At 40.3% G+C, this 25,820-nt stretch overlaps 1 protein-coding gene across 6 annotated transcripts in view; it reads right to left on the bottom strand.

The window, feature by feature from the left end:
* Positions 1 to 25,820, bottom strand: part of APP (amyloid beta precursor protein) — a 265,110-nt gene that overhangs the window by 196,555 nt on the left and 42,735 nt on the right. For all 6 annotated transcript variants that reach the window (XM_025872545.2, XM_025872550.2, XM_025872556.2 and 3 more), the window contains exon 2: positions 10,652 to 10,819. In XM_025872545.2, the coding sequence (XP_025728330.1) occupies positions 10,652 to 10,819 (168 nt within the window). The remainder of the gene's footprint in view (positions 1 to 10,651; positions 10,820 to 25,820) is intronic.

Below are 25,820 nucleotides of genomic sequence, written 5' to 3'. Positions count from 1 at the left end.
GTTTTACACTTCAGTGTGTATCAACCAAAACAAAGTTATGTCTCAGACAATACAATTTCTGTTTCTGGATTAAAATGACTTACTTTCACCTTTAAAATTTTCTGTAATACAAAGAAAAAATCCTAGCAAACCGCTTTCAGCATAAATTATTTTAATAATGTAAGGGGTACTGGGAACGGAATAATGAATTTAACTGAGAAAGAGCACGGGAAACCAAACACAATGGCCTCTGCTCACGGGGTGCTGAAGGGCAACGTGCAGCTGACGAAACATGACTGCAATGTGGGAAGTGTGAGCCCGGCTAGGTTTTCACAACGACGACCTTGTGCGGAAGCAAGGGACGTAAAATGCTGCAGGGCATTGGCCTATTTCCCAATAATTTGGCCCAAGTCTGTTTCCAACGCTGTATATACATAGGTTGTTTTATACGTACGCTCCTGTTCAGAGTTGGGACAATACTGTCAGAGAACCTCGTTCAATGCCTAAGACTTTCTCACTCCAGAAGTGCCGAATGTAGACACAAACGGGGGGGCGGGGCGTGAGATGGGGAGAATGACTAAAATAAAGAGGACGGGACCAGAAGGTGAAAACATCATCAGACGTACACACACAACCTAGAGTCTCCTTCTCGGCCAGTTTATGGCGAGGTACCATAAAGATACCCAAACTGTACGGTTCTACTAATCAACTCTACCTCAAAAAAGAAAAGAGAAAAAATAAATTACAGGGAAAAACTTTCAGTAAATTAATGACATGTAAAATATACAAGTCCACAGTATTACTACGTACCTAAAAGTACAGAGTATTATAGTATTACAGTACAAAAGCACCTCGTGTTACCGCAAATATGTAATAATTGAGTATCTGTTTAAGAAGGTGCTAGATGGTAAGAAGGACAAGTGTTAAATTAAACATTAATTTGATTAAATGATAAATGTGTAAAAAAAAGAAATCCAAACTTGGTTGCATCTCTTTTATTTAGCTCTAAATCCTATGGTTTGCGCAAGCAATCCTTACAAGCACACAGACCATTAATGCATAAAATATATGTTCTCAGGTATAGGAAGCCAGACAGCTCTGTTTGCAAATTATTTCCCCTAACAGGAATTTCTGGATCTTTCAAATACTGAAACCACAATGCTTACGTGCCTGTAATTTGTAGGTCAATTTTAAGTCTGCAAAGGTGGATGGAACACACAACAAAATAAGAATGGTCAAGAATATACCACGGCTTCTGCTGTTTCATAGCACGCCCTCAAAATTGGTTAGATCAAAAGAATCACATACAACGTTTTTTTTTTTTTTTTTAACTTCGTTTTAATGCACAGTATTGTGGAACCAAGGCTGACAAGCAATTCTCGTCTGGGAACCCCATGTTTTGTCATCTATTTTACAGTAGGAAGCTCGGCAAAGGAAATGGGTCTATTCAACTTACCAAACGGGCAGATTATGTTTTGTTCAGGCACTGGTATGTTTGGTTCGGTGATCCTGCTAGTTTGCAGACAAAACAACTGTTCATTTAGAGAAAGAAATTTTAAAAACCAGGGAACACACATATTGTTAGCTGTGGTGAACCCTCTGGGAAAAGACGACCGCAATCTAACTGAAGATTACAAGCAAAGCCACATTCACCTGTCTGACTTTCCCAGCTGGGGCTCTCTGCCAGAGATGCTGAAGCTTAACCTGTTCCAAACTCCCTCCAGAGACCTGCTCCTCAGGTGAGTTAGCAGAGCCAACACCTGCTCTAGGCCCTATCCTTCAAAAGGTTCCGGGAAGGGTAAGGATCCAGAGGTAGAAGAGCCTCTGCTTTAATTTCTTTCCTTAAAAAAGGAGGAACAGTGCTGGCACCTTATAATTTCTTGTTTAACCGACAGGATTTAACTTCAACAGCGTCGTGCAGCGAGGGCACAAGTGTAAGCCTGGTGAGGCAGCGTTCCTGGATTGCTCCGGTGGAAAGACCGCAAAGGCTGGATTTGAAAGGTCTGTCTCGTGAAGCCCATGTTCCCCCTGCATGGCACCTGGCCCCAAGGGCTCCCTTATCAGGTCTTCTTAAGAGAGACGAGCAGGATGATCCTTTGCACTCCCTTTCATGCTAACATCCTAAGATCTGAATCCCCTTCTCTTCCTAATCCAACTTACCCTTGGAGATAGGCTAGTTTTTCTGGAAGTGTCTTGACCACCAAACACTCATGCTAAGAAACAATCCCACGGCTCTTATTTCCAGAATTAGACCTGAAATCCCCAGATTTATAATCAAAACCTTCTACTTTTCAGTTCTCTGAATTCTCAACTTATCCAATTATATATTTAATAAGCTACTTACGAGCCAAGAACAGTGTCTCGCCACTCAGCAACCCACGACACAAAATCCTACTCTGAACAGCATTCAACAAATACTCGCTAAATTTGCCTGAATTAAATCTGGGAAGGAGTAAGAGTCTTTATTACACTTCCAATATTGTATTCTCCCATCCCGAAGCCTTTGGTTTAAATAAAACAATGTTTTGTTTTTCTTCTGAAATCTCTTTTCATTCAAAAAGAAAAGGGACAATAAAATCTAAAAATTGTCATTTTTGTTCCTAGGCTTCACTATATGTTTCAAGGGGAATATTATTCTATTTCTGTTCTACTTATAAGACTCCTAATTCCCTAGAACAATGTAACAGTTTGGGTAATGTAACAGTTCGTTAAGGCAAGTGGCCACTTTAGGCTGTTAAATGATGAATAATTCATACAGTTATTTTCAAGTTGTTTCTGTGACCGCAGCACTTTCTGGGTCTTGTATCTAACAGAGGAAAGGAACCGTGCTCTACCACAGGACCACAGAGGAAAACAGTAATTGAGGGAGTATCTCTTGTGGTCATCGATTACTGCATACAAACCAGCCCAAAACTTAGTAGCCTCAAATGATAAGCATTCAAATAATAAACAACAAACTGTGTTATCTCACACAGCTTCTGTGGGTCTGGAATCTGGGAGAGACACTGACTCCGACGAGGGTCCAGTCAAGACGTTGGCTGCAGGTACGTGAAGGCTTCACCTGGCTATAGGATGCGCTTTCAGGAGGGTCCTTCTCGTGCCTGACAAGCTAGTGCTGGTCACACTAGAGAGTGTGGAGGGGCCTTTCGCTCCTCCCCGTGTGTACATCTCCACAGAGCCGCTGGAGGGGGTGCCAGGAAGATGGCGGAGTAGGAGGACCCCGTCCCACGGATACAACCAGGTACCCCTCACATCCGAGTCACAGTGCTGTTTAAGCGTCCTTACAACACGGCAGCTGGCTTTGCTGTAGCAGGTGTATGCAAGGTGGAAGTCACGTCTTCATGACCTCGCCTCACACCATCATTTCTGTAACACCCTATGGATTACAGAGGTCAGCCCCGCACAGTGTGGGGGACTACACACGGGTGTGAAGGCCAGAGGAAGGCAAGTTCCACTGGAAGCCATCCTGGAGGCTAGCTGGCTACCCCATAATAATTCAGAATTTCTCACTATTCTGTGGCGTGACTGGGCAATTCTCCACATGGTGTTACCACCCAGCACATTGCAAGGAAGGCTGCAGGCTGCAAGCGGGCTTTGGGCACATGGCTGGTAGCTGGTACCACTCTCTGGGGTCTCTCCTTATACAGGGCACTGGTGCCATCATGGGTCCCCACCCTCACTCATCTCACTCCCATTACCTCCCAAAGGCCCCACCTCCGAAAACCATCATGTTGGACATTAGAGCTTCAACACATGAAATTGGGGGGAGGCACAAATATTCAGTCCATCGCAGTCCTCAATACCTATTTGATGAAGAAATGAAAGAAAATCCTCATACGGGACTGACTGTGCTAATAAAAAACAACAACAAAAAGTAAGGAAATGCAAGTATTTGAGTGACGACTGGGTAGAAGAGTAGTAACTATTATGATTAAGGAAAACAGGGCATTTATGGATACCAAGAAGGGCTGATTTGGGGTCAAATGCAGATTAAACAAATACTCAATTTAAACCCTAAGTTTCAAACTACCTTCCCAATCAAATCAGGAGGCAAAAATGCCAGTATTAATAACAAAACAACCAAGAACAGGGAACACACATTGAGAGGAATGAGAGACTATGAAGGACATGCACTAGATAATTCACCATCAAAATAATAATATTTGACACACTGTATTAAGCTAAGCATCCACAGATACAATGTGCAGCTATACAGGCAATCTTTTGGAAAAACAAATTTAACAAGTTGAGTTAAATTGGTTAGCAAAAGGTCAAAATGAGGTCAAGGTCATGAGCAGTCGGTTTCGTTTTGTCCTCAGGAGCACGGACTGCTAACAGCTCCTCTTCTGACTCAGCCAGCTATCTCTAAAACATCTGTGTTTTGGTCAAAGAGGGACTGAGAACATAAAGAAAAAAATTATTCATCACGATTGGGAGAAAAATAATCAGTAAATAAGTAACACAAAAAAACCCTCTCTCTCTATATATATATTTTTAAAGTATTTGCACCATGACAGATGTCACAATACAATGGATAAATATCTTCAAGGTGCTGAACAAGAATGCCTGTCAACCTGGAACTCTATGCTGAATTAAGCCATCATTCAGTAAGAATTTAGGAAATAACCAAGATGGCAGCCAACCAAAAAAAAAAAAAAGAATCAAAATAAATGATATAGGAATAGAGATGCTTTGGTGGAAGCATTGGTATAAATGATGAACCCAGTTGAAGACAGAACCTGCCACTGTGATTATCATGGCAATGGAACAGATTGTAGTATTACAACTTTGAAAATATAAAATGACTACAACTTGCAAAACCTGTGAAGAGGAGACAGAAAAATTGTGAATATTATTTTCCTTGGCTTTCCTAGCAGAAAATCATTCAATCCTGTCTAAAACAAAAACATGGAGTCAAAAAAGGAATAAGGGAAAAGAAACATTTCCCAACAAAACACAAAAAATTCAATCCTACGAAAGAAAACAATTTCTAATTATAAAAGAAAACAATTAGAATACCTACAAAGTGGGAAGTGGCAGGAAGACCTTAGAATATCCATAAAGAATGTTCCGGATAGTTCAGGATGCACCATTCAAAAGAAAATGCCAAACACTGTTTAAAAGTTCTGAGTGACCATCTCTCCAACCCACCAGTTTCTCAAAAGCCAGTTAAAGTCAGGGCACACTGAATTCCCTCAGGTACCCTCTCTCCAACCTATAACTTTTCTAATGTACTGTGTGTTTCTAAGCCCACTGTGTTGGACTATGGTCATTATTCTATTTCAGCTCCATGCCACTCATTCTTCGTCTCTTTTCTGGCAAAAGCCCTTCTCCCCATACTCTGTGGCTCTGGCTAGGCTGTCATACAGGCCACAAACCCTCAAGGCCAAGGTGAACCAGTCCCAGTACTGAGTCCTTATGGATATGGTAACTCATCTAAAGGTAGGTGCGTGACCAAAAAAGCAGGGCCAACCAGAATCCCCCCCTTGGAATGATAATGCACAATGGCAGAACCAAGTTGGGATGCCAAGCTAAGACAACACACTCCCTGAGCAACTGGCTGCCATCTTACCTGGCCTCCTAGAGGAAGCCCATCTTAGCAGGAGGCAGACAAGGAGGTGAACACACAGGAGAAAGGATAAGCAGAGAACAGAGACAACCACAGAGCAATTCCAGGCAGCACTGAGTCTCAGTGCCAGGATTTAAGGACCCAATTTTTGATGATATTTAAAAAAATTCTGTAAGCTAACCACATCCCAAGATCCTTCCCATCTGTGGCAGAAAATATTCTCCATGTGTAAAATGTTCAGTGGGATTCTGTCACCTAGCAACGGAAACTGCCTAATTAACCCACCCTTCTAATTTTCCCCTTTTTTCTTCTTTCCAAGACTCAGCCTCATCCCCTGGATCTCATTCCTACCTGGTTCTTATAGATACCTGAGCCTATTTTTTTTTTTATCGTGGACCTCTACATTCCCCACAATTTAGCTCAGGCTTCCCTTTAAAAACAAAAACAAAACAACAAAGACACAACAAAAAACAAGGCTTTCGCTTTTCCTTGAATTGCCTTCAAGCTCTCTGCCTCTAGATCTTTCCTCAAAAAGTGCACAGATGTCTTCACCAACCACTCAGGCTATTCTTCCTGTAACCTACTGCAAGTTGACTTGTCCCAAGCTCTTCCACTGAAATCGCTAACCTAAAGATCAATGACCTTTTATATGCCAAATTAGAATGTTTTGTTATAAAACAATGCCTGTGTCTTAGAAATGGGGATCACTGGGTGTCCCCAGCAGTGACGCACAGGTGTTTTTTTTCGAGAACCCCGGGGCAGTAGGGGAAAAGATGATCTGATTCCATAAAGTGTATTCTTCTGACTGACTTGCTACTGACTGGGCTATTTTACAGCTCTATAAGGGTAGGTAATGTGGAAATCTGATAGCAGTGCAAATGTGTCCTGCCCATGCAATGCAGACCAGATAGGTCCCATTCCTAGCCTTGTATGTAAACCTTGTTGGGAAAGGTATTTAAATCTCTTCTAGTCCATCTGAACCAGCTTTAACATCTTCCAGGTCATCTTATTAATTAAGGAACTGAATAAAACCTTTGATGTGTGTTCATTTTGCAAGAGTCAAAGTTTTTGCATTGTCAAAAACTATACTTCAACCTTTCCGTCTACATCACACTTACACCCATCACTTCATGTAGAAATTAGCCGGCTTGGCTTTCAGCACGTAATAGTTCCTAGCTCTGGTCCTAGGTCTCCAGCCACTGCCCCTCCTCCACTCATGGCATTCTTTCACACTTGTTCCCCTTAAATGTTGCAATTTACCAAGATTGTTTCCCAGATTCTTCCCCAGAGGCATCAGGAGGGTAAAAGGAGAGCAAACACTTAGCAAGGTAGCTTAGCACTTTGTTAACGTTCAATAAAAGTTAGCTGGTATTAACATCATCCACACGGTCAGTTCTGTTATCGCTAAAAGTATTCTACAAGCCTTTCTCTCTCCCCAGATCCCCCTTTAGGAACAGGTTCTGTGTTCCAGTCATCATGGCATCTTTAGCACCCAGAGATATAATGTTTGCGGGGGGAAGAGAATGACTGGGCTCTCGAAAGGTATTCATAGAATCCCCTTACGTTAAATATTTTTAATGAAAGATGTATTTAAGGCCCCAAACAAGCCTTCCTCCATGATTCCCAATCATTGGTAAAGTTCTGGTGGAAGGTCTGGGGGGGACTCCTCACGTCTGCTTCCCTCTCCAACTTGCCAGATGATGGGATCTGAGACCCTTACAGCCCAGAGTCGCTAGTGGTATGGGGCAGACGGGGAAAGCAACATAGTCCAACAGAAATAGAATGGAAATATATCACCTATGTAATTATAAATCCCGTAGTAGCCATGTTAAACAGTAAAAACAGGTGAAGTTCATATTAATAACATAGTATTTACAATTTAGTAACATATATATGTTTAAATCAGTATACAAAATATTTCAATATGAAATATGAAATTACTAATGTGCTATTTTACATTATTTTTTCATGTAAATCTTTAAAATATAGTATTTACCTTATACTTTCAGCACACATTAGTTTGGACTCGCCACACTGCAAATGCTCAACAGCCACAGGTGGCTCGTGGCTACCTTACTGAACAGATCAGAAGGTCCTACAGAGAATCCAGAAGCTAGCTATGGGGTCAGAGTGATAAAGCAAGACGAGGACTTTCTGAAATGCAAATCTACAGTCCTTCCCCTTCTTTAAAAAAATAAAATAAACACTTTCAATGACTTCCTGCTGTTATGGAAAAAACCAAATTCATCAAAAGGGCTCACAAGTCCGATGTCCTGGCCCTTTCTTACTTCTGTGGTGTAATGTTTATCTAAACCATCTTAAGACTCTAGCCTGTGCACATAATCCTGGTGGGTGGTGAGCTGAGACAGGCATGCATGTAATACCAGAACTGCAAGACAAAGGAGAAACAACCAAGAAGCTTACTCTCCTGTCCCATGGCCACCAACAATGTGGCAAAGTCTAGGACCCAGAAGAACCACCCTGTGGCTCAGCCCTAGAACAAACAACAGACTAAGACAGGAAGTGAAGCTACCCAGACATTAGCGGGATCCCTAAGTGGTGTGGGAATAAGGGTTGTTCTCAGGATCACGAAAAGTAATTTTTATATGGTCATCATACAAATGTAAAAGCATCTGATTACTCATAAGTGGCACTAAGGGAGGAAAAATAGAGATGCAAACTAAGATACATGCATCAAATTAGCCATTCAACAGAAAAGGATGATGTGGTCAACATCATTAACTGAATTTAGTTCTAGCCTTTAAAAAATATATATTTAATATTCAGAATGCATAATCTCTATGTATATTCAGAAAAGTGAAATGGTATAAAAAACCCTATAAGCATGCACACAGAGTTTCAAGTTATGAAACTCATTAATTTATTACAAAACTGTCTCAGAGGAACTCTTGCATAAAATGTGAATATTATTTCCAAAATGTGTATTTTAGAAACGTTGTATCTGGACAAAAGGTAATTTCTTATCAATCTCCCTTTTTTTTTTTTAAAGATTTATTTATTTATTTTAGAGGGCGAGGGACAGAGAGAAGAGAGAGGGAGAATCCTCAAGCAGACTCCCCATTGAGAAAAGAGCTCAGCTGGCCGTAGGGCTTGATCCCATGACCCAGAGATTATGACCTGAGCTGAAATCAAGAGTCAGACACTTAGGGCGCCTGGGTGGCTCAGATGGTTAAGCCACTGCCTTCGGCTCAGGTCATGATCCTGGAGTCCCGGGATCGAGTCCCGTATTGGGCTCCCTGCTCAGCGGGGAGTCTGCTTCTCCCTCTGACCCTCTTCCCTCTCGTGCTCTCTGTCTCTCATTCTCTCTCTCTCTCTCAAATACATAAATAAAATCTTTAAAAAAAAAAAAGAGTCAGACACTTAACTGAATGAGCCACCCCAGCTCCCCACTTTCAATCCCTATTGAATAAATGATTTTAATAAGAAATATAATGGACTTAAATATTAGTGATTTTTACTTAAATATGAAGAATTATCTCCTTACATCATGGTTCATGCTCCTTCAAGATAAAAATTACTTGATATGGAATATATTGTGATGATACGCATGCTTTTTTGCTTCTCAAAACACAAGAGTTAATATTTAGAGACCGTCCTTCCTTAGAGTATCACCAAAAAATTGTGTGCATATATGTAAAAAAAAAAATACATATTTTAAAAAGGAAATTTTCTCGTACATAAAAGATTACAACAAAGAAAATGTTGCCAGGTTATCTGTTGTTTATATGAAGGATAAGAAGTTTTGCCAAGAGGCATAAGACTAATTCCTTTAAATGTTCTTAAAACACAAACGGCCACATGTCCTAAAAGAGGTAATTGTCTGGAAGTGTGGGATAAGACATCTAGGACTCCAGTTATTTTAAGCCGAATTAATAAGGAAGGAATGCCCTATACGATATAGCAAAGAAACTAGAAAAATTACAAAAAGGATGGAGATCTTTATGAATGGTGACGGCGTGACTACCAGGGTATAAAAGTTAAAAAAGCGAAGTACAGAAAGGTGCTTCCTGTAAGTACCTTTTTTATAAGAAAAAAAAGGAAAACCATACATTCCCTTTTGTTAGAAGGATAAATCAGGAACAATGAAAATGTTGATCAACAGAGGACGGGTGGCAAAGCAAGATTTCTGAGTGCAACTTTCTACAGAGTTTCTAAGTTTTAACAATGTCTATGTCTTACATTTTCAAAAAAAATTAATAAGGAGTGAAAGTCTAAAATTAAATATAAACAAGGGAAATATATCAAATTGGTAATATAAACAGGGAAAATTAATTCTAGTAACTTTTCAATACATTGTCTTGACTGTGAAACCACAGTGGGATATATTCTAAAGATAAATGAAGTGCCAAGAGATCTTAAACTTCACTCAGTTGGTTTATTGATGGTTCTAACATGACATCACAATTTTTAAAAAAAAAAACTCTATGTATTGTAGATGGTAAAGCAAGTAAATATATTCAGAGTACAGTGAATCATTAGGAACCAAGATTTTCCTCCCTTCCCCTATGATCCTCTGTTTTGTTTCTTAAATTCCACATACGACTGAGATGAAATCAGAGAAGGAGACAAACCATAAGAGACCCTTAATCATAGGAAACAAACTGAGGGTTGCTGGAGGGGAAGGGGGTGGGGGGGTGGGGTAACTGGGTGATGGGCATTAAGGAGGGCACATGATATAATGAGCACTGGGTATTATACATGACTGATGAAACACTGATTCCTACCTCTGAAACCAGTAATATGTAATATGTTAATTAACTGAATTTAAATGAAAAAATAATTAATAAAAAATTTTATTTAAATCTTTAAAAAAAAAGAGGTGATCATAAGAGTTCTGGGGACAGATGGCAGCATACTGTGGATGTATTTAATATCACCTAACTGTACAATGGTTATGATGATCAATTCACTGTGTGTATATTTGTACCACAATAAAAAACTGGGAAAAAAATAAAAAAACAACAAAGGAACCAAGATTGTCCCTGCAAGAGATAAAAGATCAATACTTCAGAAGTGAAATTAAAAAAAAAAAACATATGCACGTGATCCAACATGAATGACTGGCTCTTGGAAGGGACTTACTTCTTGGCAGTACTGCAGGATGTCCTCCTTGGTGCCAATGCAGGTTTTGGTCCCCGAAGGATCGGACTCCCACTTCCCATTCTGCACGTTCATATGCATGTTCAGTTTGCCACAGAACATGGCAACCTGAGGTTCTGCCAGCAAGCCGGCATTGCTGTCAGTGGGCACCTAAAAAAAAATTAGTTCAGGTTAGTTACACAAATCCACAGCTCTGGGGAAGAGGTTGTGGAAGGGCTGTAAAGAGGAACATGGCATGCAGCAATACCAAAAACAGTTCATTCTCGCTTCCAGAAATTCTTGCAAGTAGGAATTAGCCCTGCCTTCCATGTTCCCTTGAGTTAAGTATCATGTAGGCTACACACATCTCCAACCATCTATCACACAGTGCTTTTTTTTTAATGTTGAAATACAGGCATTAACAATATTGAGAAGAATTTATTCATTGAAATGTTTACGCAATCCCCCGTAGCAGATTTTGCCGTGCGTACTCAAACGTTCTGAAAATAAAATAAGGTGTTTTTCTGAAATAAAAATAATCACTGTGGAGGAAACCATATTCTCATAATAACCTCCAACTGACTCACACTAAGAACAATGCCAATTCCCTGCCTGATGACCAAGTCTAAGAGTAAGGTTGTACGGTACCTCCCAGAGCTGAGGGCATGGTGTCAGCGTGCCTTCTTAGTGAGCAAGTGACATTATGATTTTCTAAACATAAAAATTACTGTAGAATTTACCATGCACAAATGTGACTGAATACGTTGGCCATTCCACTGGTTTTCCCCTGAATATTCTCTGGTTAACACTCTCAGCTCTCTCTTTTTTTTTTTTTTAATATATAAGATTTTATTTATTTATTTGACAGCGAGAAAGCGGGGCGCATGCAAGGAGAGAGCAAGGGCAGGGCAGAGGGGCAGTGGGAGAGGGAGAAGCCGACTCCCAGCTGAGCAGGGAGCCTGACTTGGGGCTTGATCCCAGGACCCTGATGCTTAACCAACTGAGCCACCCACGTGCCCCATCACTCTCTCATATCTTCAGAACAGGTTAAGGGTGCTGGAGTCTCAGCTCCCCGAGCACAATGTGAAGACACAGCAAGGTCTCTCTCAGGGCCCAGCAGAGCACCTGCTGTGTGGTAAGCTCTTAATAGGTCTTAGCTATTACCGCTGCAGGCAGTAAATTACCATTTCACCAAAATAACTGAAAAGGTTGCCCTTCTGTATTTCCAAACCCTTCTATGAACAGACACTACCTTTCTAGAAGTATTTTTCAAATTTCACTTAATGGGTTCTGATATGTCAAAAGATAAAAAAAAAATCAGCAAGAGATAAAAAAATAAATCCACAGGAATAAAAGCGTTATTCGAAACCAGGGAATCAAAAGACACATTAAGCAAAGTAATTCCTCCTTTGTTAAAGCCAGCTGCTGAGGAAATGGGTGATAGCCATGTCACGAAGAGTAAACTTCCACCAGAAGCCATTCATACCGTTGAGAACTGGATGATTCTATAATAAAGTGTATCGTTTCTAAAAATTGTTCACAGGAGGGAATAAAAAACAAAACACTAAAATTGCACGGAGAGATTTCAGTGAGGAAATAGCTTCTTGACATTTCTTCCCACAGAAATGTAAAAATAGATCAAACATCTGTCCATTCTAGTCAGCTTCGTATATATTTTGCCCAACCACAGCAGATTTATGTCGTTTAAAAAAAAAAAAAAAATCTTGCACGGAACCCAGCGGAGATCCATCACAGACCCGAGTGCAAAAGCTCCTGGCAAAATCTCTAAAGCCGTATTTCAGGTAACATTTTCTACATACCTAATTCTACTTTATAAAGTATATTGAACAAAATTCTGCCTCTACGTTGCCAGATGTAACAAAGAGCAGCTGAAGCCACCGTATCGGGTCGTCAGCAAGAATCGACAAGAATAGCCGGGACCCCTCGACTCCCCAGTCTGGGCCCCTTGCCACCTCCTCCAATTTCCAAGCCAGAACCTGGGCATCTCATTTTCCAACAGATGCAAAAAACAGCCTAAGCAGAATGCTCCACAAACTTAAGTTTCACAGCTTTCCTAAGGGAATAGGAGGAAATTCAATGCCTTGATTCTAAAAATCAGAATACAAATTCTGTCAATTTTATTGAAATAAGGAGTAAAATAGTAACACTGCAAGAAAGTCAAATAATCATCAGATACCTATAGATAAGGTCCTATATGAGATGCTATGGAGTATATAAAAATATTTTTAATATATAAAATTTATTTATTTATTTCTATGTAAAATATGAGCCCTTGCCTTCAAGGAATTTACAGTCTAGTAACAAAATCACTATTGGATTCTCCACAATACTTCATTCTGCTCAAACTCCTTCCCTGTCCCAAAGATTTCCAGTCTTAGCAGACTCTTGGTAACTTATCTCTAGGTGAACAGAGAAATTAACGGTCCCCCCCACCACAGTTGGTAATTGTTTTATTGAATGAATTCCCCCCTTGGTAGCTCAAAATTTCTCTGTACCTCAGGTTCTCCCTAATCAGTTCACTGCAGTTTCTACCTCTTCGTCAGTGAAAATGCCCTTCATTCCATACCTTCTCCTCAAGGAACATTTAACTGCCAACTTCTCTCCCTGTGGCAGCCAGCCTCCACGAAGGCCCCCAAGGACCCTGCCTCCTGGTATTCAAGCTCTTGTCAATGCTATCCCATAATGCATAAAGTTCTGTCTGTGCAACAAATAAAATAGGGCAAAAATGATATGTGACTTCCAAGGAGAGGTCATAAAAGGCACCACGGCTTCTTCCTTGCTCTCTGGGATCCCTCGTGTTGGGGGAGGGCTGCCACGCTGTGTGGATGTTCAGGCAGCCCTACAGAGAGGCCCACATAACGAGATGAGGAACCATGGCTTCCTGTCAACAGAAACGTGAGTGAGCTTGGAGACATCCTACAACACATCAAGTCTGCAGGACTGCAGCCCTGGCTGGCAGGACTGAAACCTGGAGCCAGAACCACCCAGAAAGACGTGCCCAAATTCCTGACCCACAGAAACCGAGATACAGCAACATGTATGTTTGGTGTTTGAAACCACTGGGTTTGGGGTGACCTGCTACATGGCAACAGACACCTCACGTGCTCTTCCTTCTCCAGCTCTGTAAGACATCCATAAATAGCCTTTGATCTCCTCTACTGGAAAAAAGAAAACAACGGGCAAAAACATACTTGGTCTTATCCTCCAGAGCAGGGGGTCAGCAAATTTCTTCTGTCAGGGCCCAGATAGTAAATATTTTACGTTTTGTGAGCAAAATAGTCTCTGCTGTGACTATTCTACTCTGCTGTTACAATAAAAAAGCAGCCTCAGACAACATGCAAAATGGGCGTGGCTGTTTTTACAATGAAATTGTATTGAGGAAGCCAGCGGTGGGCCAGATCTGGCCAATGGGCCTCGTCAGCCTATACCCTTCCTTACAACCAATTCTATCAGCGAGTGATTTCAACAGTCACTGACACCACCCTCTCCCCAGCCTCTTAAGCCCCCTGCCACCTGGCTTACGTTCCACCCATCAACTCAGATTGCTTTCTCAAAGGTCACATACGGCCTCTGGAGAAACCAAATACGCTTTCTCTTCAGTACCTGTTGCTTTTAAACTTCTTGGCCGCACACGAATTCTTCCTTGGAAGTCTTTTCCCTTGGACTCTGTTGCAGTGAACTACCGTGGCTCCCCTCACACCCCTGATTATCCCATGACTAACTCGCCATCCTTCAGAGTTCCATACCAGAAGACATTCCCGCAGATTCGGGGGGAGGGGTTGCTTCTCTTTGACCTTCTTTAATAAGTCTTCGCGATCTCCCTCTTTGAACTCCTAGCTGCGTGAGGCAACTCCAGTGTAACCACCATAATAATAAATGGCAGCAACTGACATTTCCTTAATCAGTAAGTTTGGGTATACAACACATGCCGGGCACTGAACTAGTTTTGGGGACAAAGCAGTAAATTAAGCCTTGTCCTTGCCTTGACAACAGGATGGCGAACCATCCCAGTTTGCCCGGGACAGAGGGTTTTCCAGGATGTGAGCCGTCCTGTGCTGAAACCGGGAAAGTCCCTGGCAAGCGGAGACAACTAGTCATCCTAGCCGACAAACACATCAAGTAAGTGTTCTTCTTTTGTTCCTACCTCAACTTCTTATTTCTTCCATTCTGCATTCTGTCACCTTCCCTTTCCCTGACTTTAAGGTTCTTTCCAGGCCACCTGCGTCTGTACAAGCTCACTAGCCAGATGGTGGTGATCTTTCTCACATCTTACTGGAAAACATTTTTTTTTTTTTTTTAAGTAGGCTCCACATCCAGTGTGGGAGCCCAAAGCGGGGCTTGAAGTCATGACCCTGTGATCAAGACCCGAGCTGAGTCTGACTAGGGGCACCTGGGTGGCTTAGTCGGTTGAGCGTTTGCCTTCTGCTCAGGTTGTGATCCCGGGGTCCTGGGATTGAGCCCCGCATCAGGCTCCTTGGTCAGCGGGGAGTTTGCTTCTCCCTCGCCCCATCCCCCGCTCACGCTCTCTCTCAAATAAATAAAATCTTCAAAACAAGAGTCCGATGCTTAACCAACTGAGCCACCCAGGAGCCCCTACTGGAAAACATTAATTGCCTTGTGATCTCTTCCTTTTAACAAAGGTAGTTAACACCGTAAGAGCTATGCTTCAGTTCCTTTTGGATTTTTCACCAGAGATCTAATATTAACTTTAAAAAATTAACTATAGAGAATCATGATCATTAACACGCTCCATTTTCTGACAGTGGAGATTTTGTTTAAGAGTTCAAACTTTGATTCCTCAATAATTAGGGCCAATTATTATACCAGAAATTATAAAATTGGCTGTATGTATGCATCTGTTACATTTGACATTACAAGAGCCCCTTCACAAATTAATGCTTAATTCACAGAAACATGTTTTTCGGGCAAAAATTCTTTCCCACGCCAGCACCAGCTGTGTACAAGATCACAGCAATTAGCTGGGTGATGCAAACTGTACAAGAAGCTTTCCTCTTCTTATGGAAGCCCACCTGCAAAGAATTCCATGTTTTAAGTAACATATTCCTGGCTCAGTTAAAAAAAAAAAAAGACAACCCACAAGGATCCTCACCTAAATCAAATAACTGGGTTTAAGAAACAAAGCAACAAAGCCCCCCGCTGCTACAAGCAGCCCCCTCCCTGGCACAGAGCCAGAAGGAAACCATCTCCTTGGTCACGCAGGAGATAATACTTAGCCATCATCCAAGGGCCTGACAGTTTTACTCAAATCCCTTTTTCTGAATGGAGCCTTAAAGAAATGGCTTAATAAAAATCATATGCAGGGTCCGATTCAAGACCTGTTAATGTGGACACTGTTAAAACTGAAATCGTTGGGTCCTAGAGTAAGTTATTTGCTGCTAATGAAAATGCGTACTCTGTCAAAGTCATCCTACAGAGAATTATTCCTAACTTTTTAAAAAAACATTTCTCCTTTTAACAGAAATGAAATGCCAAGCTTTAGTAGATGGGAAACAGAGCCACTTAAGTAACAATTATATTTTAATTCTGTTTTCATCTTAAATAACGCTATCTGAGGTACCGTAAGGTGACTTTGCAGAAATGCAAGGCAACACCTAAAAGATCGGAACCCTGGCATAACTGGCCATTCACGGTGCATGCGTTTCTGAAAGACTGAAAATGAAGATAATTCTTGTAAATGGAATGACTTTCCACTGACATCATAAGACCAGATGCTTTCCCATGGGAAAACAGTATTCAGTGACAATGAACAAAATAACCGGCTAAAACAATGGAGCATCCACACATTGCCTCCAAATCAACAGCCTCTTTATTACAGAATGCCCTGAACTACACAGACCGAAATATTACACCTAAAAATGCTGTTATCTTTTAGAAACAATCCTTTGCTGCCAGAAAAAATGTTAGGCCCATAATACATAGAGTACTGAAATGAAAATGGACTTTGCAAAGCAAGTTAGCTTTAGAAAACAGGCTTTACACAAGGGCTTAAGGGGAAATTAACAAACAAGAATAAACATAGATACCTAATTTAAGCCCATCTGTGGAGCTGAACCCGGAAACTTACACCAAGAACTGATGTACCTTCCAAGGGCAAAACCAGCCTCTCCTACAAGTTCCCCTGCAGTCTTTTTCACACTGGGTGTTCCCTTTCCCAAAAAAGTTTCTCTCTATTATCATCAAGGAGATCAAAATTCCTTCTAGAGCAGGCTTGGCAGCATTCCTCCCACACAGTCCTGACTAAAAGGGAAAGGGAACAAGGAACGCTCTGTTGTGCTGGCTGAAAAGTCTTGCTTGGCAAGAAGAGGGCAAGGATCCATAGCTTAGCTGCATCCGTAGATTTATGTAATTTTAAGGTTCGTGGCTAATGAAAACCATCTGGTTTCTCCATTTAAACGGGCTTCTCACTGGTCCGAATAACTCGCCTCATACAGTGGAGTATTTGGTACTATTTAATCAGTGCACAATATCCCCAGGGCGGGGCCAGGTTCTTATATAGTATCTTTTTCAAAAGCACACAGTGATTCTATTTCTATCATACCCAAGATTTTCTCACATAAATATAGTTTTCCCTTAACTTGGGCATAACTCAACTGTATCCCACAAAAATGCTTTTAAATTTACTTTTTAAAACATTCAGATTTTCCATTTTTCAAGGTAATTAACTGTTCTCTAGAATCACAATCTAGAGGATCTGAGAGTGAACCCCTTTCAAGGGAAAATGCAGTACATTAATGCTTAACATAAATCTTCTTTCTCCAAAGGAAAAGACTGACTGTAAGGTTTCCCTTGACATGCCTCCCTCCTCCCCCCAAAATCATAAGCAGAACCATAACATCTGTAATTGCCCATTTTGTGTCTAGAAGAGGGCAACAAATTAAAATTAGAATCCCAGAACTGGGAGAATCTGTAAAATCATCCATTCCAACTCTAAGGAGAAGGAAAAAGCTCTGGTAAGGATTCATCCAAGGCCACAGTATTAAGAAGAGGCAGAGGTGGGAGTTGGACCTGCTCCATTAATGGTTTTGTATATGTGACCAGGATGACAATCAAATTAAAACAGAAAATTTCAATTTTCCTAGGTGTGGGTTCATGTATTTACGGAGGGAAAGGATGGAGAGGCCAAAGCCCACAGAAAAACGAAATGTGATTATAGAAACTGTACACAGTTTCAATTTACCTGTGTGGAGAGTTGGCCTAGTTCATTACATCCGCTATTTGGGGGCACAATATAATTATTTCAGCTCTCGAGTTTCAGGCTAAACTGCCCCAAGATTTGCCACAAGAATGAGTAAAGAGAAAAGATTCCTTTTGAGAACTAATCCATGTATTTCACTCTTTGAAATCTGACCTTCTTTTTGGGGCACGGTTGACTTGGCTTCAAATGACAAGTTAGCCCTCCATGGTCTCTGCTGATATTGATAAAGTGAATTCTTTTATCGGGACCCAGAAAATGGAGACCACCCCAGTGGCCAGGGCCCACAACACAAATCTAAACCTAAATCAGCCTGCACTTAAGGGAAACACCTGTCAAATTTTAATGGTCACCAATCACAATGTGCCAAATGAGCTTTAGCTAGTTTACCTTACCCTAGAGAAAACAGGAGCTGCTAGCTTTTTAAGGAAATCTCCCACCTCCAGCCAATTATGCCCCAGTTTCTGCATTGCCTCTTCTAAAGCTCTTTTTAAAACTGTTTCTTGCCCCAACACCCTGGGGAACACTCACTACTCCACTGCTTGTGGGGCACTGTGCTCCCCCAATTCATGGCTGTTTTCTCTTGAGTGACGGACATCAAACTCACAACTTAAATTTAGTTTTGTCATTTGACAATATTAAGTTTTTCCTTCTGCTTAGAAGACAGATATTCTAAAGCAGACCCCAAACTCCTTCCATTTCATAACAAGTCCAGTAAATAATTCTTGCTGCTGGTGGCCAGTAGGATATCAAGAGCTCTCTCAACAGAAACCTTTGTTACTCAACACCCATAAAATTAAATTACCAACGTTTACAACATGACTTTCAGGCAGGCCTAAGAAAGAGTGATGTCCACTGCCCAGAACAGATATAAAATCTAAAACTGGAATTTAAAAAAATAAAGCCTCATAGATGGCAACCAAACTACATGTCTAAAAAAGATCTATCCAATAATGCCCATTTAGTCCTAAACAGTAAATGTCTTATATTTTATATGCAGTATATTTAAACTGCATGCATACATATACCATTATATTTAACACACTGTGTAATTTTCTCTAATGTGCTTATACTGGTAATAGTCAAATTCTTTTCAAGGTCATTGATGTAGAATTAGTCTATCCCTTTAATTGTAAGTTTTACTTGTATGTTTCATATAGTTGCCCAACAAAACACAGTTATCATATCTTTGTACTATTTTGACTCTCTCAGCAGCATTGCTAGCTCATCAGCCTTGACCTTGTGCACAGGGAGACAGGAAAAGGAGTAAGGGCAAAAATCAAAGCATCTACTTAGGCCTCTCCTTTCATGATCTCATTTGATTCTGAGAAAAACCAAGATAAGTCACTTCCCCATCTACTTACATAATAGGAAAGGCTCAAAACCTGCCTACAAGTCTAATCACGGCGATTACTCTAAAAGCTATGCTTGCTCTTTTCTTATTGAGCCAGCCCGTATTCCTTCTACTAATTCTTAAGCTTTTTTATTTTTCAATCTTGAATATTATTTTCAAATAACTTTCTCCCACTATGGTTAAGTAATATTTTGCAGTTCTTTGTTTCTGGCTTTTTTAAAATATTATTTTTAGGGGCACCTGGGTGGCTCAGTCGGTTGAGCATTTGCCTTTGGCTCGGGTCATGATCCCAGGGTCCTGGGATCGAGTCCTGCATCAGGCTCCTTGCTCAGCAGGGAGCCTGCTTCTTCCTCTCCCTCGGCCTGCCGCTCCCCCTGCTTGTGCTTTCTCCTCTCTCTCTCTCTCTCTCTCTGTGACAAATAAATAAATAAAACACAATCTTTAAAAAATAAAAAATAAATAAAATTTTATTTTTAGATGAAGTAAAAGGGGAAGCAAATCTATAGTTTTAAATGTTTAATCTGCATTTCTTAAATTTAAATCATTAGATGTTCACTGGGTGTTCTACACAACTAGTGAATCATTGAACATCACATCAAAAACTAATGATGTACTATGTGTTGGCTAACTGAATTTAAATTAAAAATAAAAATAAAAAAAATAAATCACTAGATGTTAACAACCTAGTAATGTTTGCTGGCTTCCTCTTTAAGAAATCTCCCCTGAAATGCAAATAAAAACTTTCTCCTAAATTTGTTCTTCCCTTAAATCAGAAGTAGTGAATTGAATCTTCAAAGCAAGGGTCCAGAATCCCCAACATTCCAACTGTTAATGCATGTTCATCAACCCTTACGTTACTTAATCTGTATTTTCAGGGATATATGCATATCCCTGTATATAGACATATTATACAGCTAGTTAGTAATAGTAATAAACATGCATGCACACACATGTGGTTTACTGGTAGAGATCAAGTAAATTTCAAATGAAGGTGTTTTGTTAAATCTCATTCTAGAGTTAATGAATTTAAGTCATGCTGCTAACAAGCTGGAGGACCTAGAAACTGGCTTTCTCAGAGAGGCTGGTTTGAATGTCACCCATTGTGAAGAAATTTGATGTTAACAAATGAACAATTTTCCTGTATAATTGCTGCTAGTTCTGACAGCTAGGGCAGATTAGCATTCAGTACATAATGCAACGCAGAAAAATTCAAATTCTATTTTACTTCTCTCCATTTTAGACACAAGAATAATTCTATACATGTTCAGTTTCTGAAGTTTTACTATTTTCTATTGAATCTGGCCGACCTCAGCCAAGATCAGTGAACCTATAGGCCTGGGAGCTACCATAAATGGTTATTAATTTAAGCCACTGAATTTTGGGGTGGGTTGTGACTTTGTGGGGTTACCATAGCAAGAGAAACTAATACAGGTATGTATTTGATAGGAATACTAAAGTACTAAGTAATAGAATCAGGGCTCAAGATTATTTCAGAAGGTAGAAAACTTTTTCGAATGGAATTTTTAAAAGTATATACAATATCCTGTATTTTGCTTGAAATAATTCTTTGAAGCAGTACAGGACAGAAAAGGTAGCTGGGTAGGAGTTCCATAAGAAAAACTTTCAAAGGTTTTAAGAGATGAAAATAAAAGGGAAAAAAAATAAAGCTAATGCACTCTTATGTCATACAAATATAGGGCCCCAGATGATCATGGGAAATCTTGCTGTGCCAAGTCATACCCACAAGGATGTATTCACATTTTTATTGTTTTTTGAAGAGTTCTTCATTTTTAAGTAATCTCTACACCCACCATTGGGCTCGAACTTACAACCCCGAGATCAGGAGCTGCATGTTCTACTGACTGAGCCAGGCAGGCGGTCCTGTCGTCACATTTCTAGATAAACACTAAAAAAATTGAAGAAAGATTACCTTGGAGGGAATGAAAACCGAATCATGGAAACCTCATTTAAAACGGAGTGACAATGCCAGAAGGTGGAGCTCTAACACCCTACCACTACTCTTCAGTTGCATTCTCAACAGGAAGAAGCCTACTTTGCCACTCCAGCAGGAATTAAGAATTTCTCCTTGCCCAGCAACAAGCTCAGCCAATAGGAAAATTCCACAACTCAGACAATGGGAAGCCATCACCACTCTAACTCTGGCTTTCCTTCAATGAACTTTTATTCAAAGCAGCCCCTAACTTCCTCCTTTTCTCTATAAAGTAACGTTCTTTTGATTTGCCAATGCTTGTGTGTCCCAAGTTGCAAGTCCTCTGCTATTCCCAAAAAACCCAGATGTTGGTAAAATAACTGGCTGTTTTACTTTTAGGGTTGACAAAGGAGACAAAATTTTTATCAGGTTAACTTTAATAAAAATAAGAAAAAATAAAGGTAGAAGACAACATCTGAAGGAAAATCACAAGGAAAAGTCTAAATGTGAAAAGAGTGATGGAGAGTGGTGGAGAAAGAACATCATTGGAGATGATGAGCACCTTCTCAAGGAGCCACTTAAGTGGATGGATAATCATCTACCAGAGTTGCAGAGGAGGTTGCTCAATTGGGTGGGAAGTTGGAAGAGGTCAAGAGTTTTCAAAAGTTTAAAGCAGGAGGATCTTGGGCTCAAATAAATTTTGTGTGAACCCCTCACAGCTGGGCACTTCCCCCTCAAAACCTGGATTTCAGCCTTACACAGCTTGTGAAATACTGGTGTCTTCCAAAATTTGCTTTTCTACTGTCTTTTCTATTGTTAGCCTATGGGCCTACCACCCTCCACCTTCAAACATCTTTGCTCCCTTCTGTTACTGCATTCTTAACATAGTTCTCAAGAAAATGACTACACCATCGAGTACCCTGAACCTATACTATTAGGGTGAACACTAGCTGTCTGAACTGAGGAACTGAATTTTTCATTTGATTGCACTGTACTTAATTGTAAATTTAAATTAAAAAAAAGTGAGCCTATTATTGAAAAATGTTTAAGCAAGTTCACAACTTGAATAAGCAAATCCAGTTTTTGTACATTTTATGAACTCTTACCAAAATTTTCTGATGAAAATTTAGTGTCCCAGTTGAGATTTTGATGACTTAGTATGAAAGATTATATTGTAAAATACCTCATTCATAATTTTCACACGCCAAATGATAAGTGGGTTAAACTTAAAATATCCGATTAAAATTAATTCCAATTGCTTTGCTTTTTTAAAAATGTGGCTCCTAGAAAATTTTTAATTAAATATGTGACTTACATTATATTTCTAGTAGACAGTGCTACCCGAAACCTGTCAGACACGAGCCAGTACAGAATTTAAAATGCAGTAATGAATGTCCACGTCAACATATCAGCCATTTGTCTCTCATCAATCTCATTGCACGTATATCACTTCCTCTCAGTCTTTCTCATCACCTCTTGGAAGTGAGGACTTCAATTAGTTCAACTGGCACAGACCAGCACATTTATATCCAGAAACCTGATAAATATTTGACATAAGGTAGGGATCAGATAAAACAATGGCTTAACTGTGGCATACGAGCCATATTCTCTTGGTTTTACCTCCTAGAACTGAAAACAAAGATCTGAGTAGGGGATAAATAAGGTGATGCTCCAAACACATGCCCTGAAGCTTTTAAGAAGATGGTAATCAATTGCTACTATCTTTGTATCTGATTTGATGGGCTTCTAAATATTTCATTCTATTCCTTTAGATCGCTGTAAACGACAATTTGTTTAAATGGACAGGTTTTTAAAAATGAATTAAATGTATTTTGTTTTCACTCAATATGTTTTTTTTTTTTAAGATTTTATTTATTTATCTGAGAGAGAGAGACACAGCAAGAGAGGGAACACAAGCAGGGGGAGTGGGAGAGGGAGAAGCAGACCTCCCGCTGAGCAGGGAGCCCGATGCGGGGCTCGATCCCAGGACCCTGGGACCATGACCTGAGCCGAAGGCAGACGCTTAACGACTGAGCCACCCAGGCGCCCCTCAATATGTTTTTAAAAGAAGATACTTTAATGAAAACAGTCTAATGCTATTAAATACACAATGCTCCTGCCTCACATTTTCCATGTGGCTGTGCGAATGCAAAATCTTATTCTAATTATACTCCTCCCAGCAAAGAACATGCAAATTTCAGCACTAAATACTCACGTTAAGATCATACCCCACCAAGCAGCATGTGCTTGCTGAACACAAGCAGTGAGGAGACTGGCCACACACAGCCTGGCTCAGCCCTCTGTAGGAGGTAGAGGTGTGTGCAGAAGAGGGTGGGGCGAGAAAAGGGGATGCACAGAGTTCTGGAATGTTGGGACAAGCACCTCTGTCATTTGATTCCTCACGTTGAGATCATACCAGATTTCTCCCACATGACAGCACCTGAAGTTAAAAGCCTCCATATCACCTGGGTTTAGCACACAGACATAGTCAAGTAAACAGAATATTTATGAGCTCTAGACAGAATTTATTTCATTGATTTGGAACATACTGTCCCTACATAATTTGCAAGCTAAATTGTCAGGATCGTTCCTAGGGTCATTTCTCTTTTTAATATGAGACTCTGACGTTGACCTAATATTTGAAATATCTCACTCATCACCTGGCAGGTGCACTTATCTTTACCTTTTATGCAATAGCATATTCATCACAGGGCGCCTGGGTGGCTCAGTCGGTTGGGCAACTGACTCTTGATTTTGGCTCAGGTCATGATCTCAGGGCTGTGGGATGGAGCTCCTCATCAGGCTCTGAGCTCAATGCGGAGTCTGCTCGAGATTCTCTCGCTCTCCCACTGCCCCTCCCTCCCTCCCCTTGTGCTCTGTCTTTCAAAATAAAGAAAATCTTTAAAAAGTATTTATCATATTCATCACTATCTAAGGACACAGCTCTAAAATGGACTTTATCAATAGCACTTTATCTGTAGCACTGAATATTCTAGAGCGTAAGGCTTATACGCTAACATGCTTAAGGTACAAATAAGTGCATATTTAAAAGTCTAGTTCTTCCTTTTCTCTTTATTTTTCTTTTTACCACTGCAATACTGACCCACTCATAATGTCCAGCACAGAAGAAAGAGTCCCAAGGGATCATTAGATGTTGAGAAGAGAGAGAACAAGAAGTCTTTGAACAAACTGTAGCTGGGGGCATAAAATGGAAAACAAACTTCCAAAAGAGGTAGTGGGTCTACAAATGGAGCCAGTTTATCACTTAATCAGACCATGTACAGGAGGGCCATACCCACACATCTGCATCCTAGAGTTACCCATACGACTTGGACTGGAGGGAAAAATGGGCATGTTCCTCTACCATTTGTCAGCCCAGAAATTCATCCCTACTTTCCTTCATCGCTTCTACCAGGTTTTAGGTTCCAGGCCACTATGAGCCCAACACAGGCAGAGAGACAAACAGGGCTAATATGGGGAGAGGTGGGTAATGGGATCCCTACTCTTGGGCTGTCCTTAGTGACGGAGCCAGTATATACATCTGGGCCTGGCACATTACAGACTATCCATATCCTTTAATATCTTTATAATTTTCAGTACTAAAATGGTAGGAAAATACTTACAAGGTTACAGACCCTTAGAAAAATGTGCATTTTGCCGGTAAGTTAAGATAGAATACTGTCCCTTCAATGTACATTAAAATCTCAGAGCCCCTCTCAGGGGAGTGAGGGGTGCACACACCAACCTTAGAGCACTGCTACCCTCTCTAGGAAGTCATTTCCATCTGATTTCCTACTAGCTCGAGGTGGAGCAGTTCCAAACACTCTCAGTTGACCTGCCATTTTAAGTGCCAAATTTAAGAGACTTGTATGTTGTAGCATGGGCCCATGAGCTTGTGTCTTTTAATGGTACCAACTGGCCCTTGCCATTAGTAGATGGTTTTCAATGAACAAGGAAGATCATAAGTGGAAGAATGATGACAAATTTTATGAAAAGTTTTCTGAAAAATTTTGTTTGAAGCAAGTCACATTGAGAGCAGACCAGGCAAGCAGGAAGGGAAAGAGAGAATAAAAGGATTTACTCTGCGAAAGTTAATGGAAACAAAAGAATTCAGGTATTTACCATTTACTTCTGTTCATACCTCTTCAGACACCCATATGCATACACTTTCATATTTACACATAGACAAGAAACCACCTACAGTCTGTTGGACCAAGAAAGATGATAAATAAGCATGTTATATGGGATAAGAGTTCGAATATCCATATGTCAAGTGGCATCAAAGAATTCATGATCTTGAAACTTCACCTTTCTACTTTTAGAATATTTGTAGAACTATTTCAGGAGGAGAACATGAAGTACCTCATTTTTAATATGTAGACAGGATATTTACATTATGTCCTTTGGTTTATTTCCTTTCGAAGTCACATAATATTTACCTATCATCTACTTTTTCTGTCTGCTTAAAACTCTCATGCTCTTGTCTTTTTATTACTAGGACTGTTGGTATAGGAGAAAACTGCTTTGCAAATGTAATAGAAATTCAGAAAGAGTATTATGTTGATATGAGGAATCTATGGTAACATTCAAACAGCATTCCTGCTCATTGTTCAAATTGTATTCTGTTAACTTATCACTTTTAGTGTAAGCCAAG

This window comes from Callorhinus ursinus, unplaced genomic scaffold, assembly GCF_003265705.2.
Source record: "Callorhinus ursinus isolate GAN/ISIS: 27379988/994484 unplaced genomic scaffold, GSC_fseal_2.0 scaffold1, whole genome shotgun sequence".
NCBI lineage: Eukaryota > Metazoa > Chordata > Mammalia > Carnivora > Otariidae > Callorhinus > Callorhinus ursinus.
The sequence above is the reverse complement of the archived record's forward strand: the minus strand, read 5'-3'. Positions and strand labels throughout refer to the sequence as shown.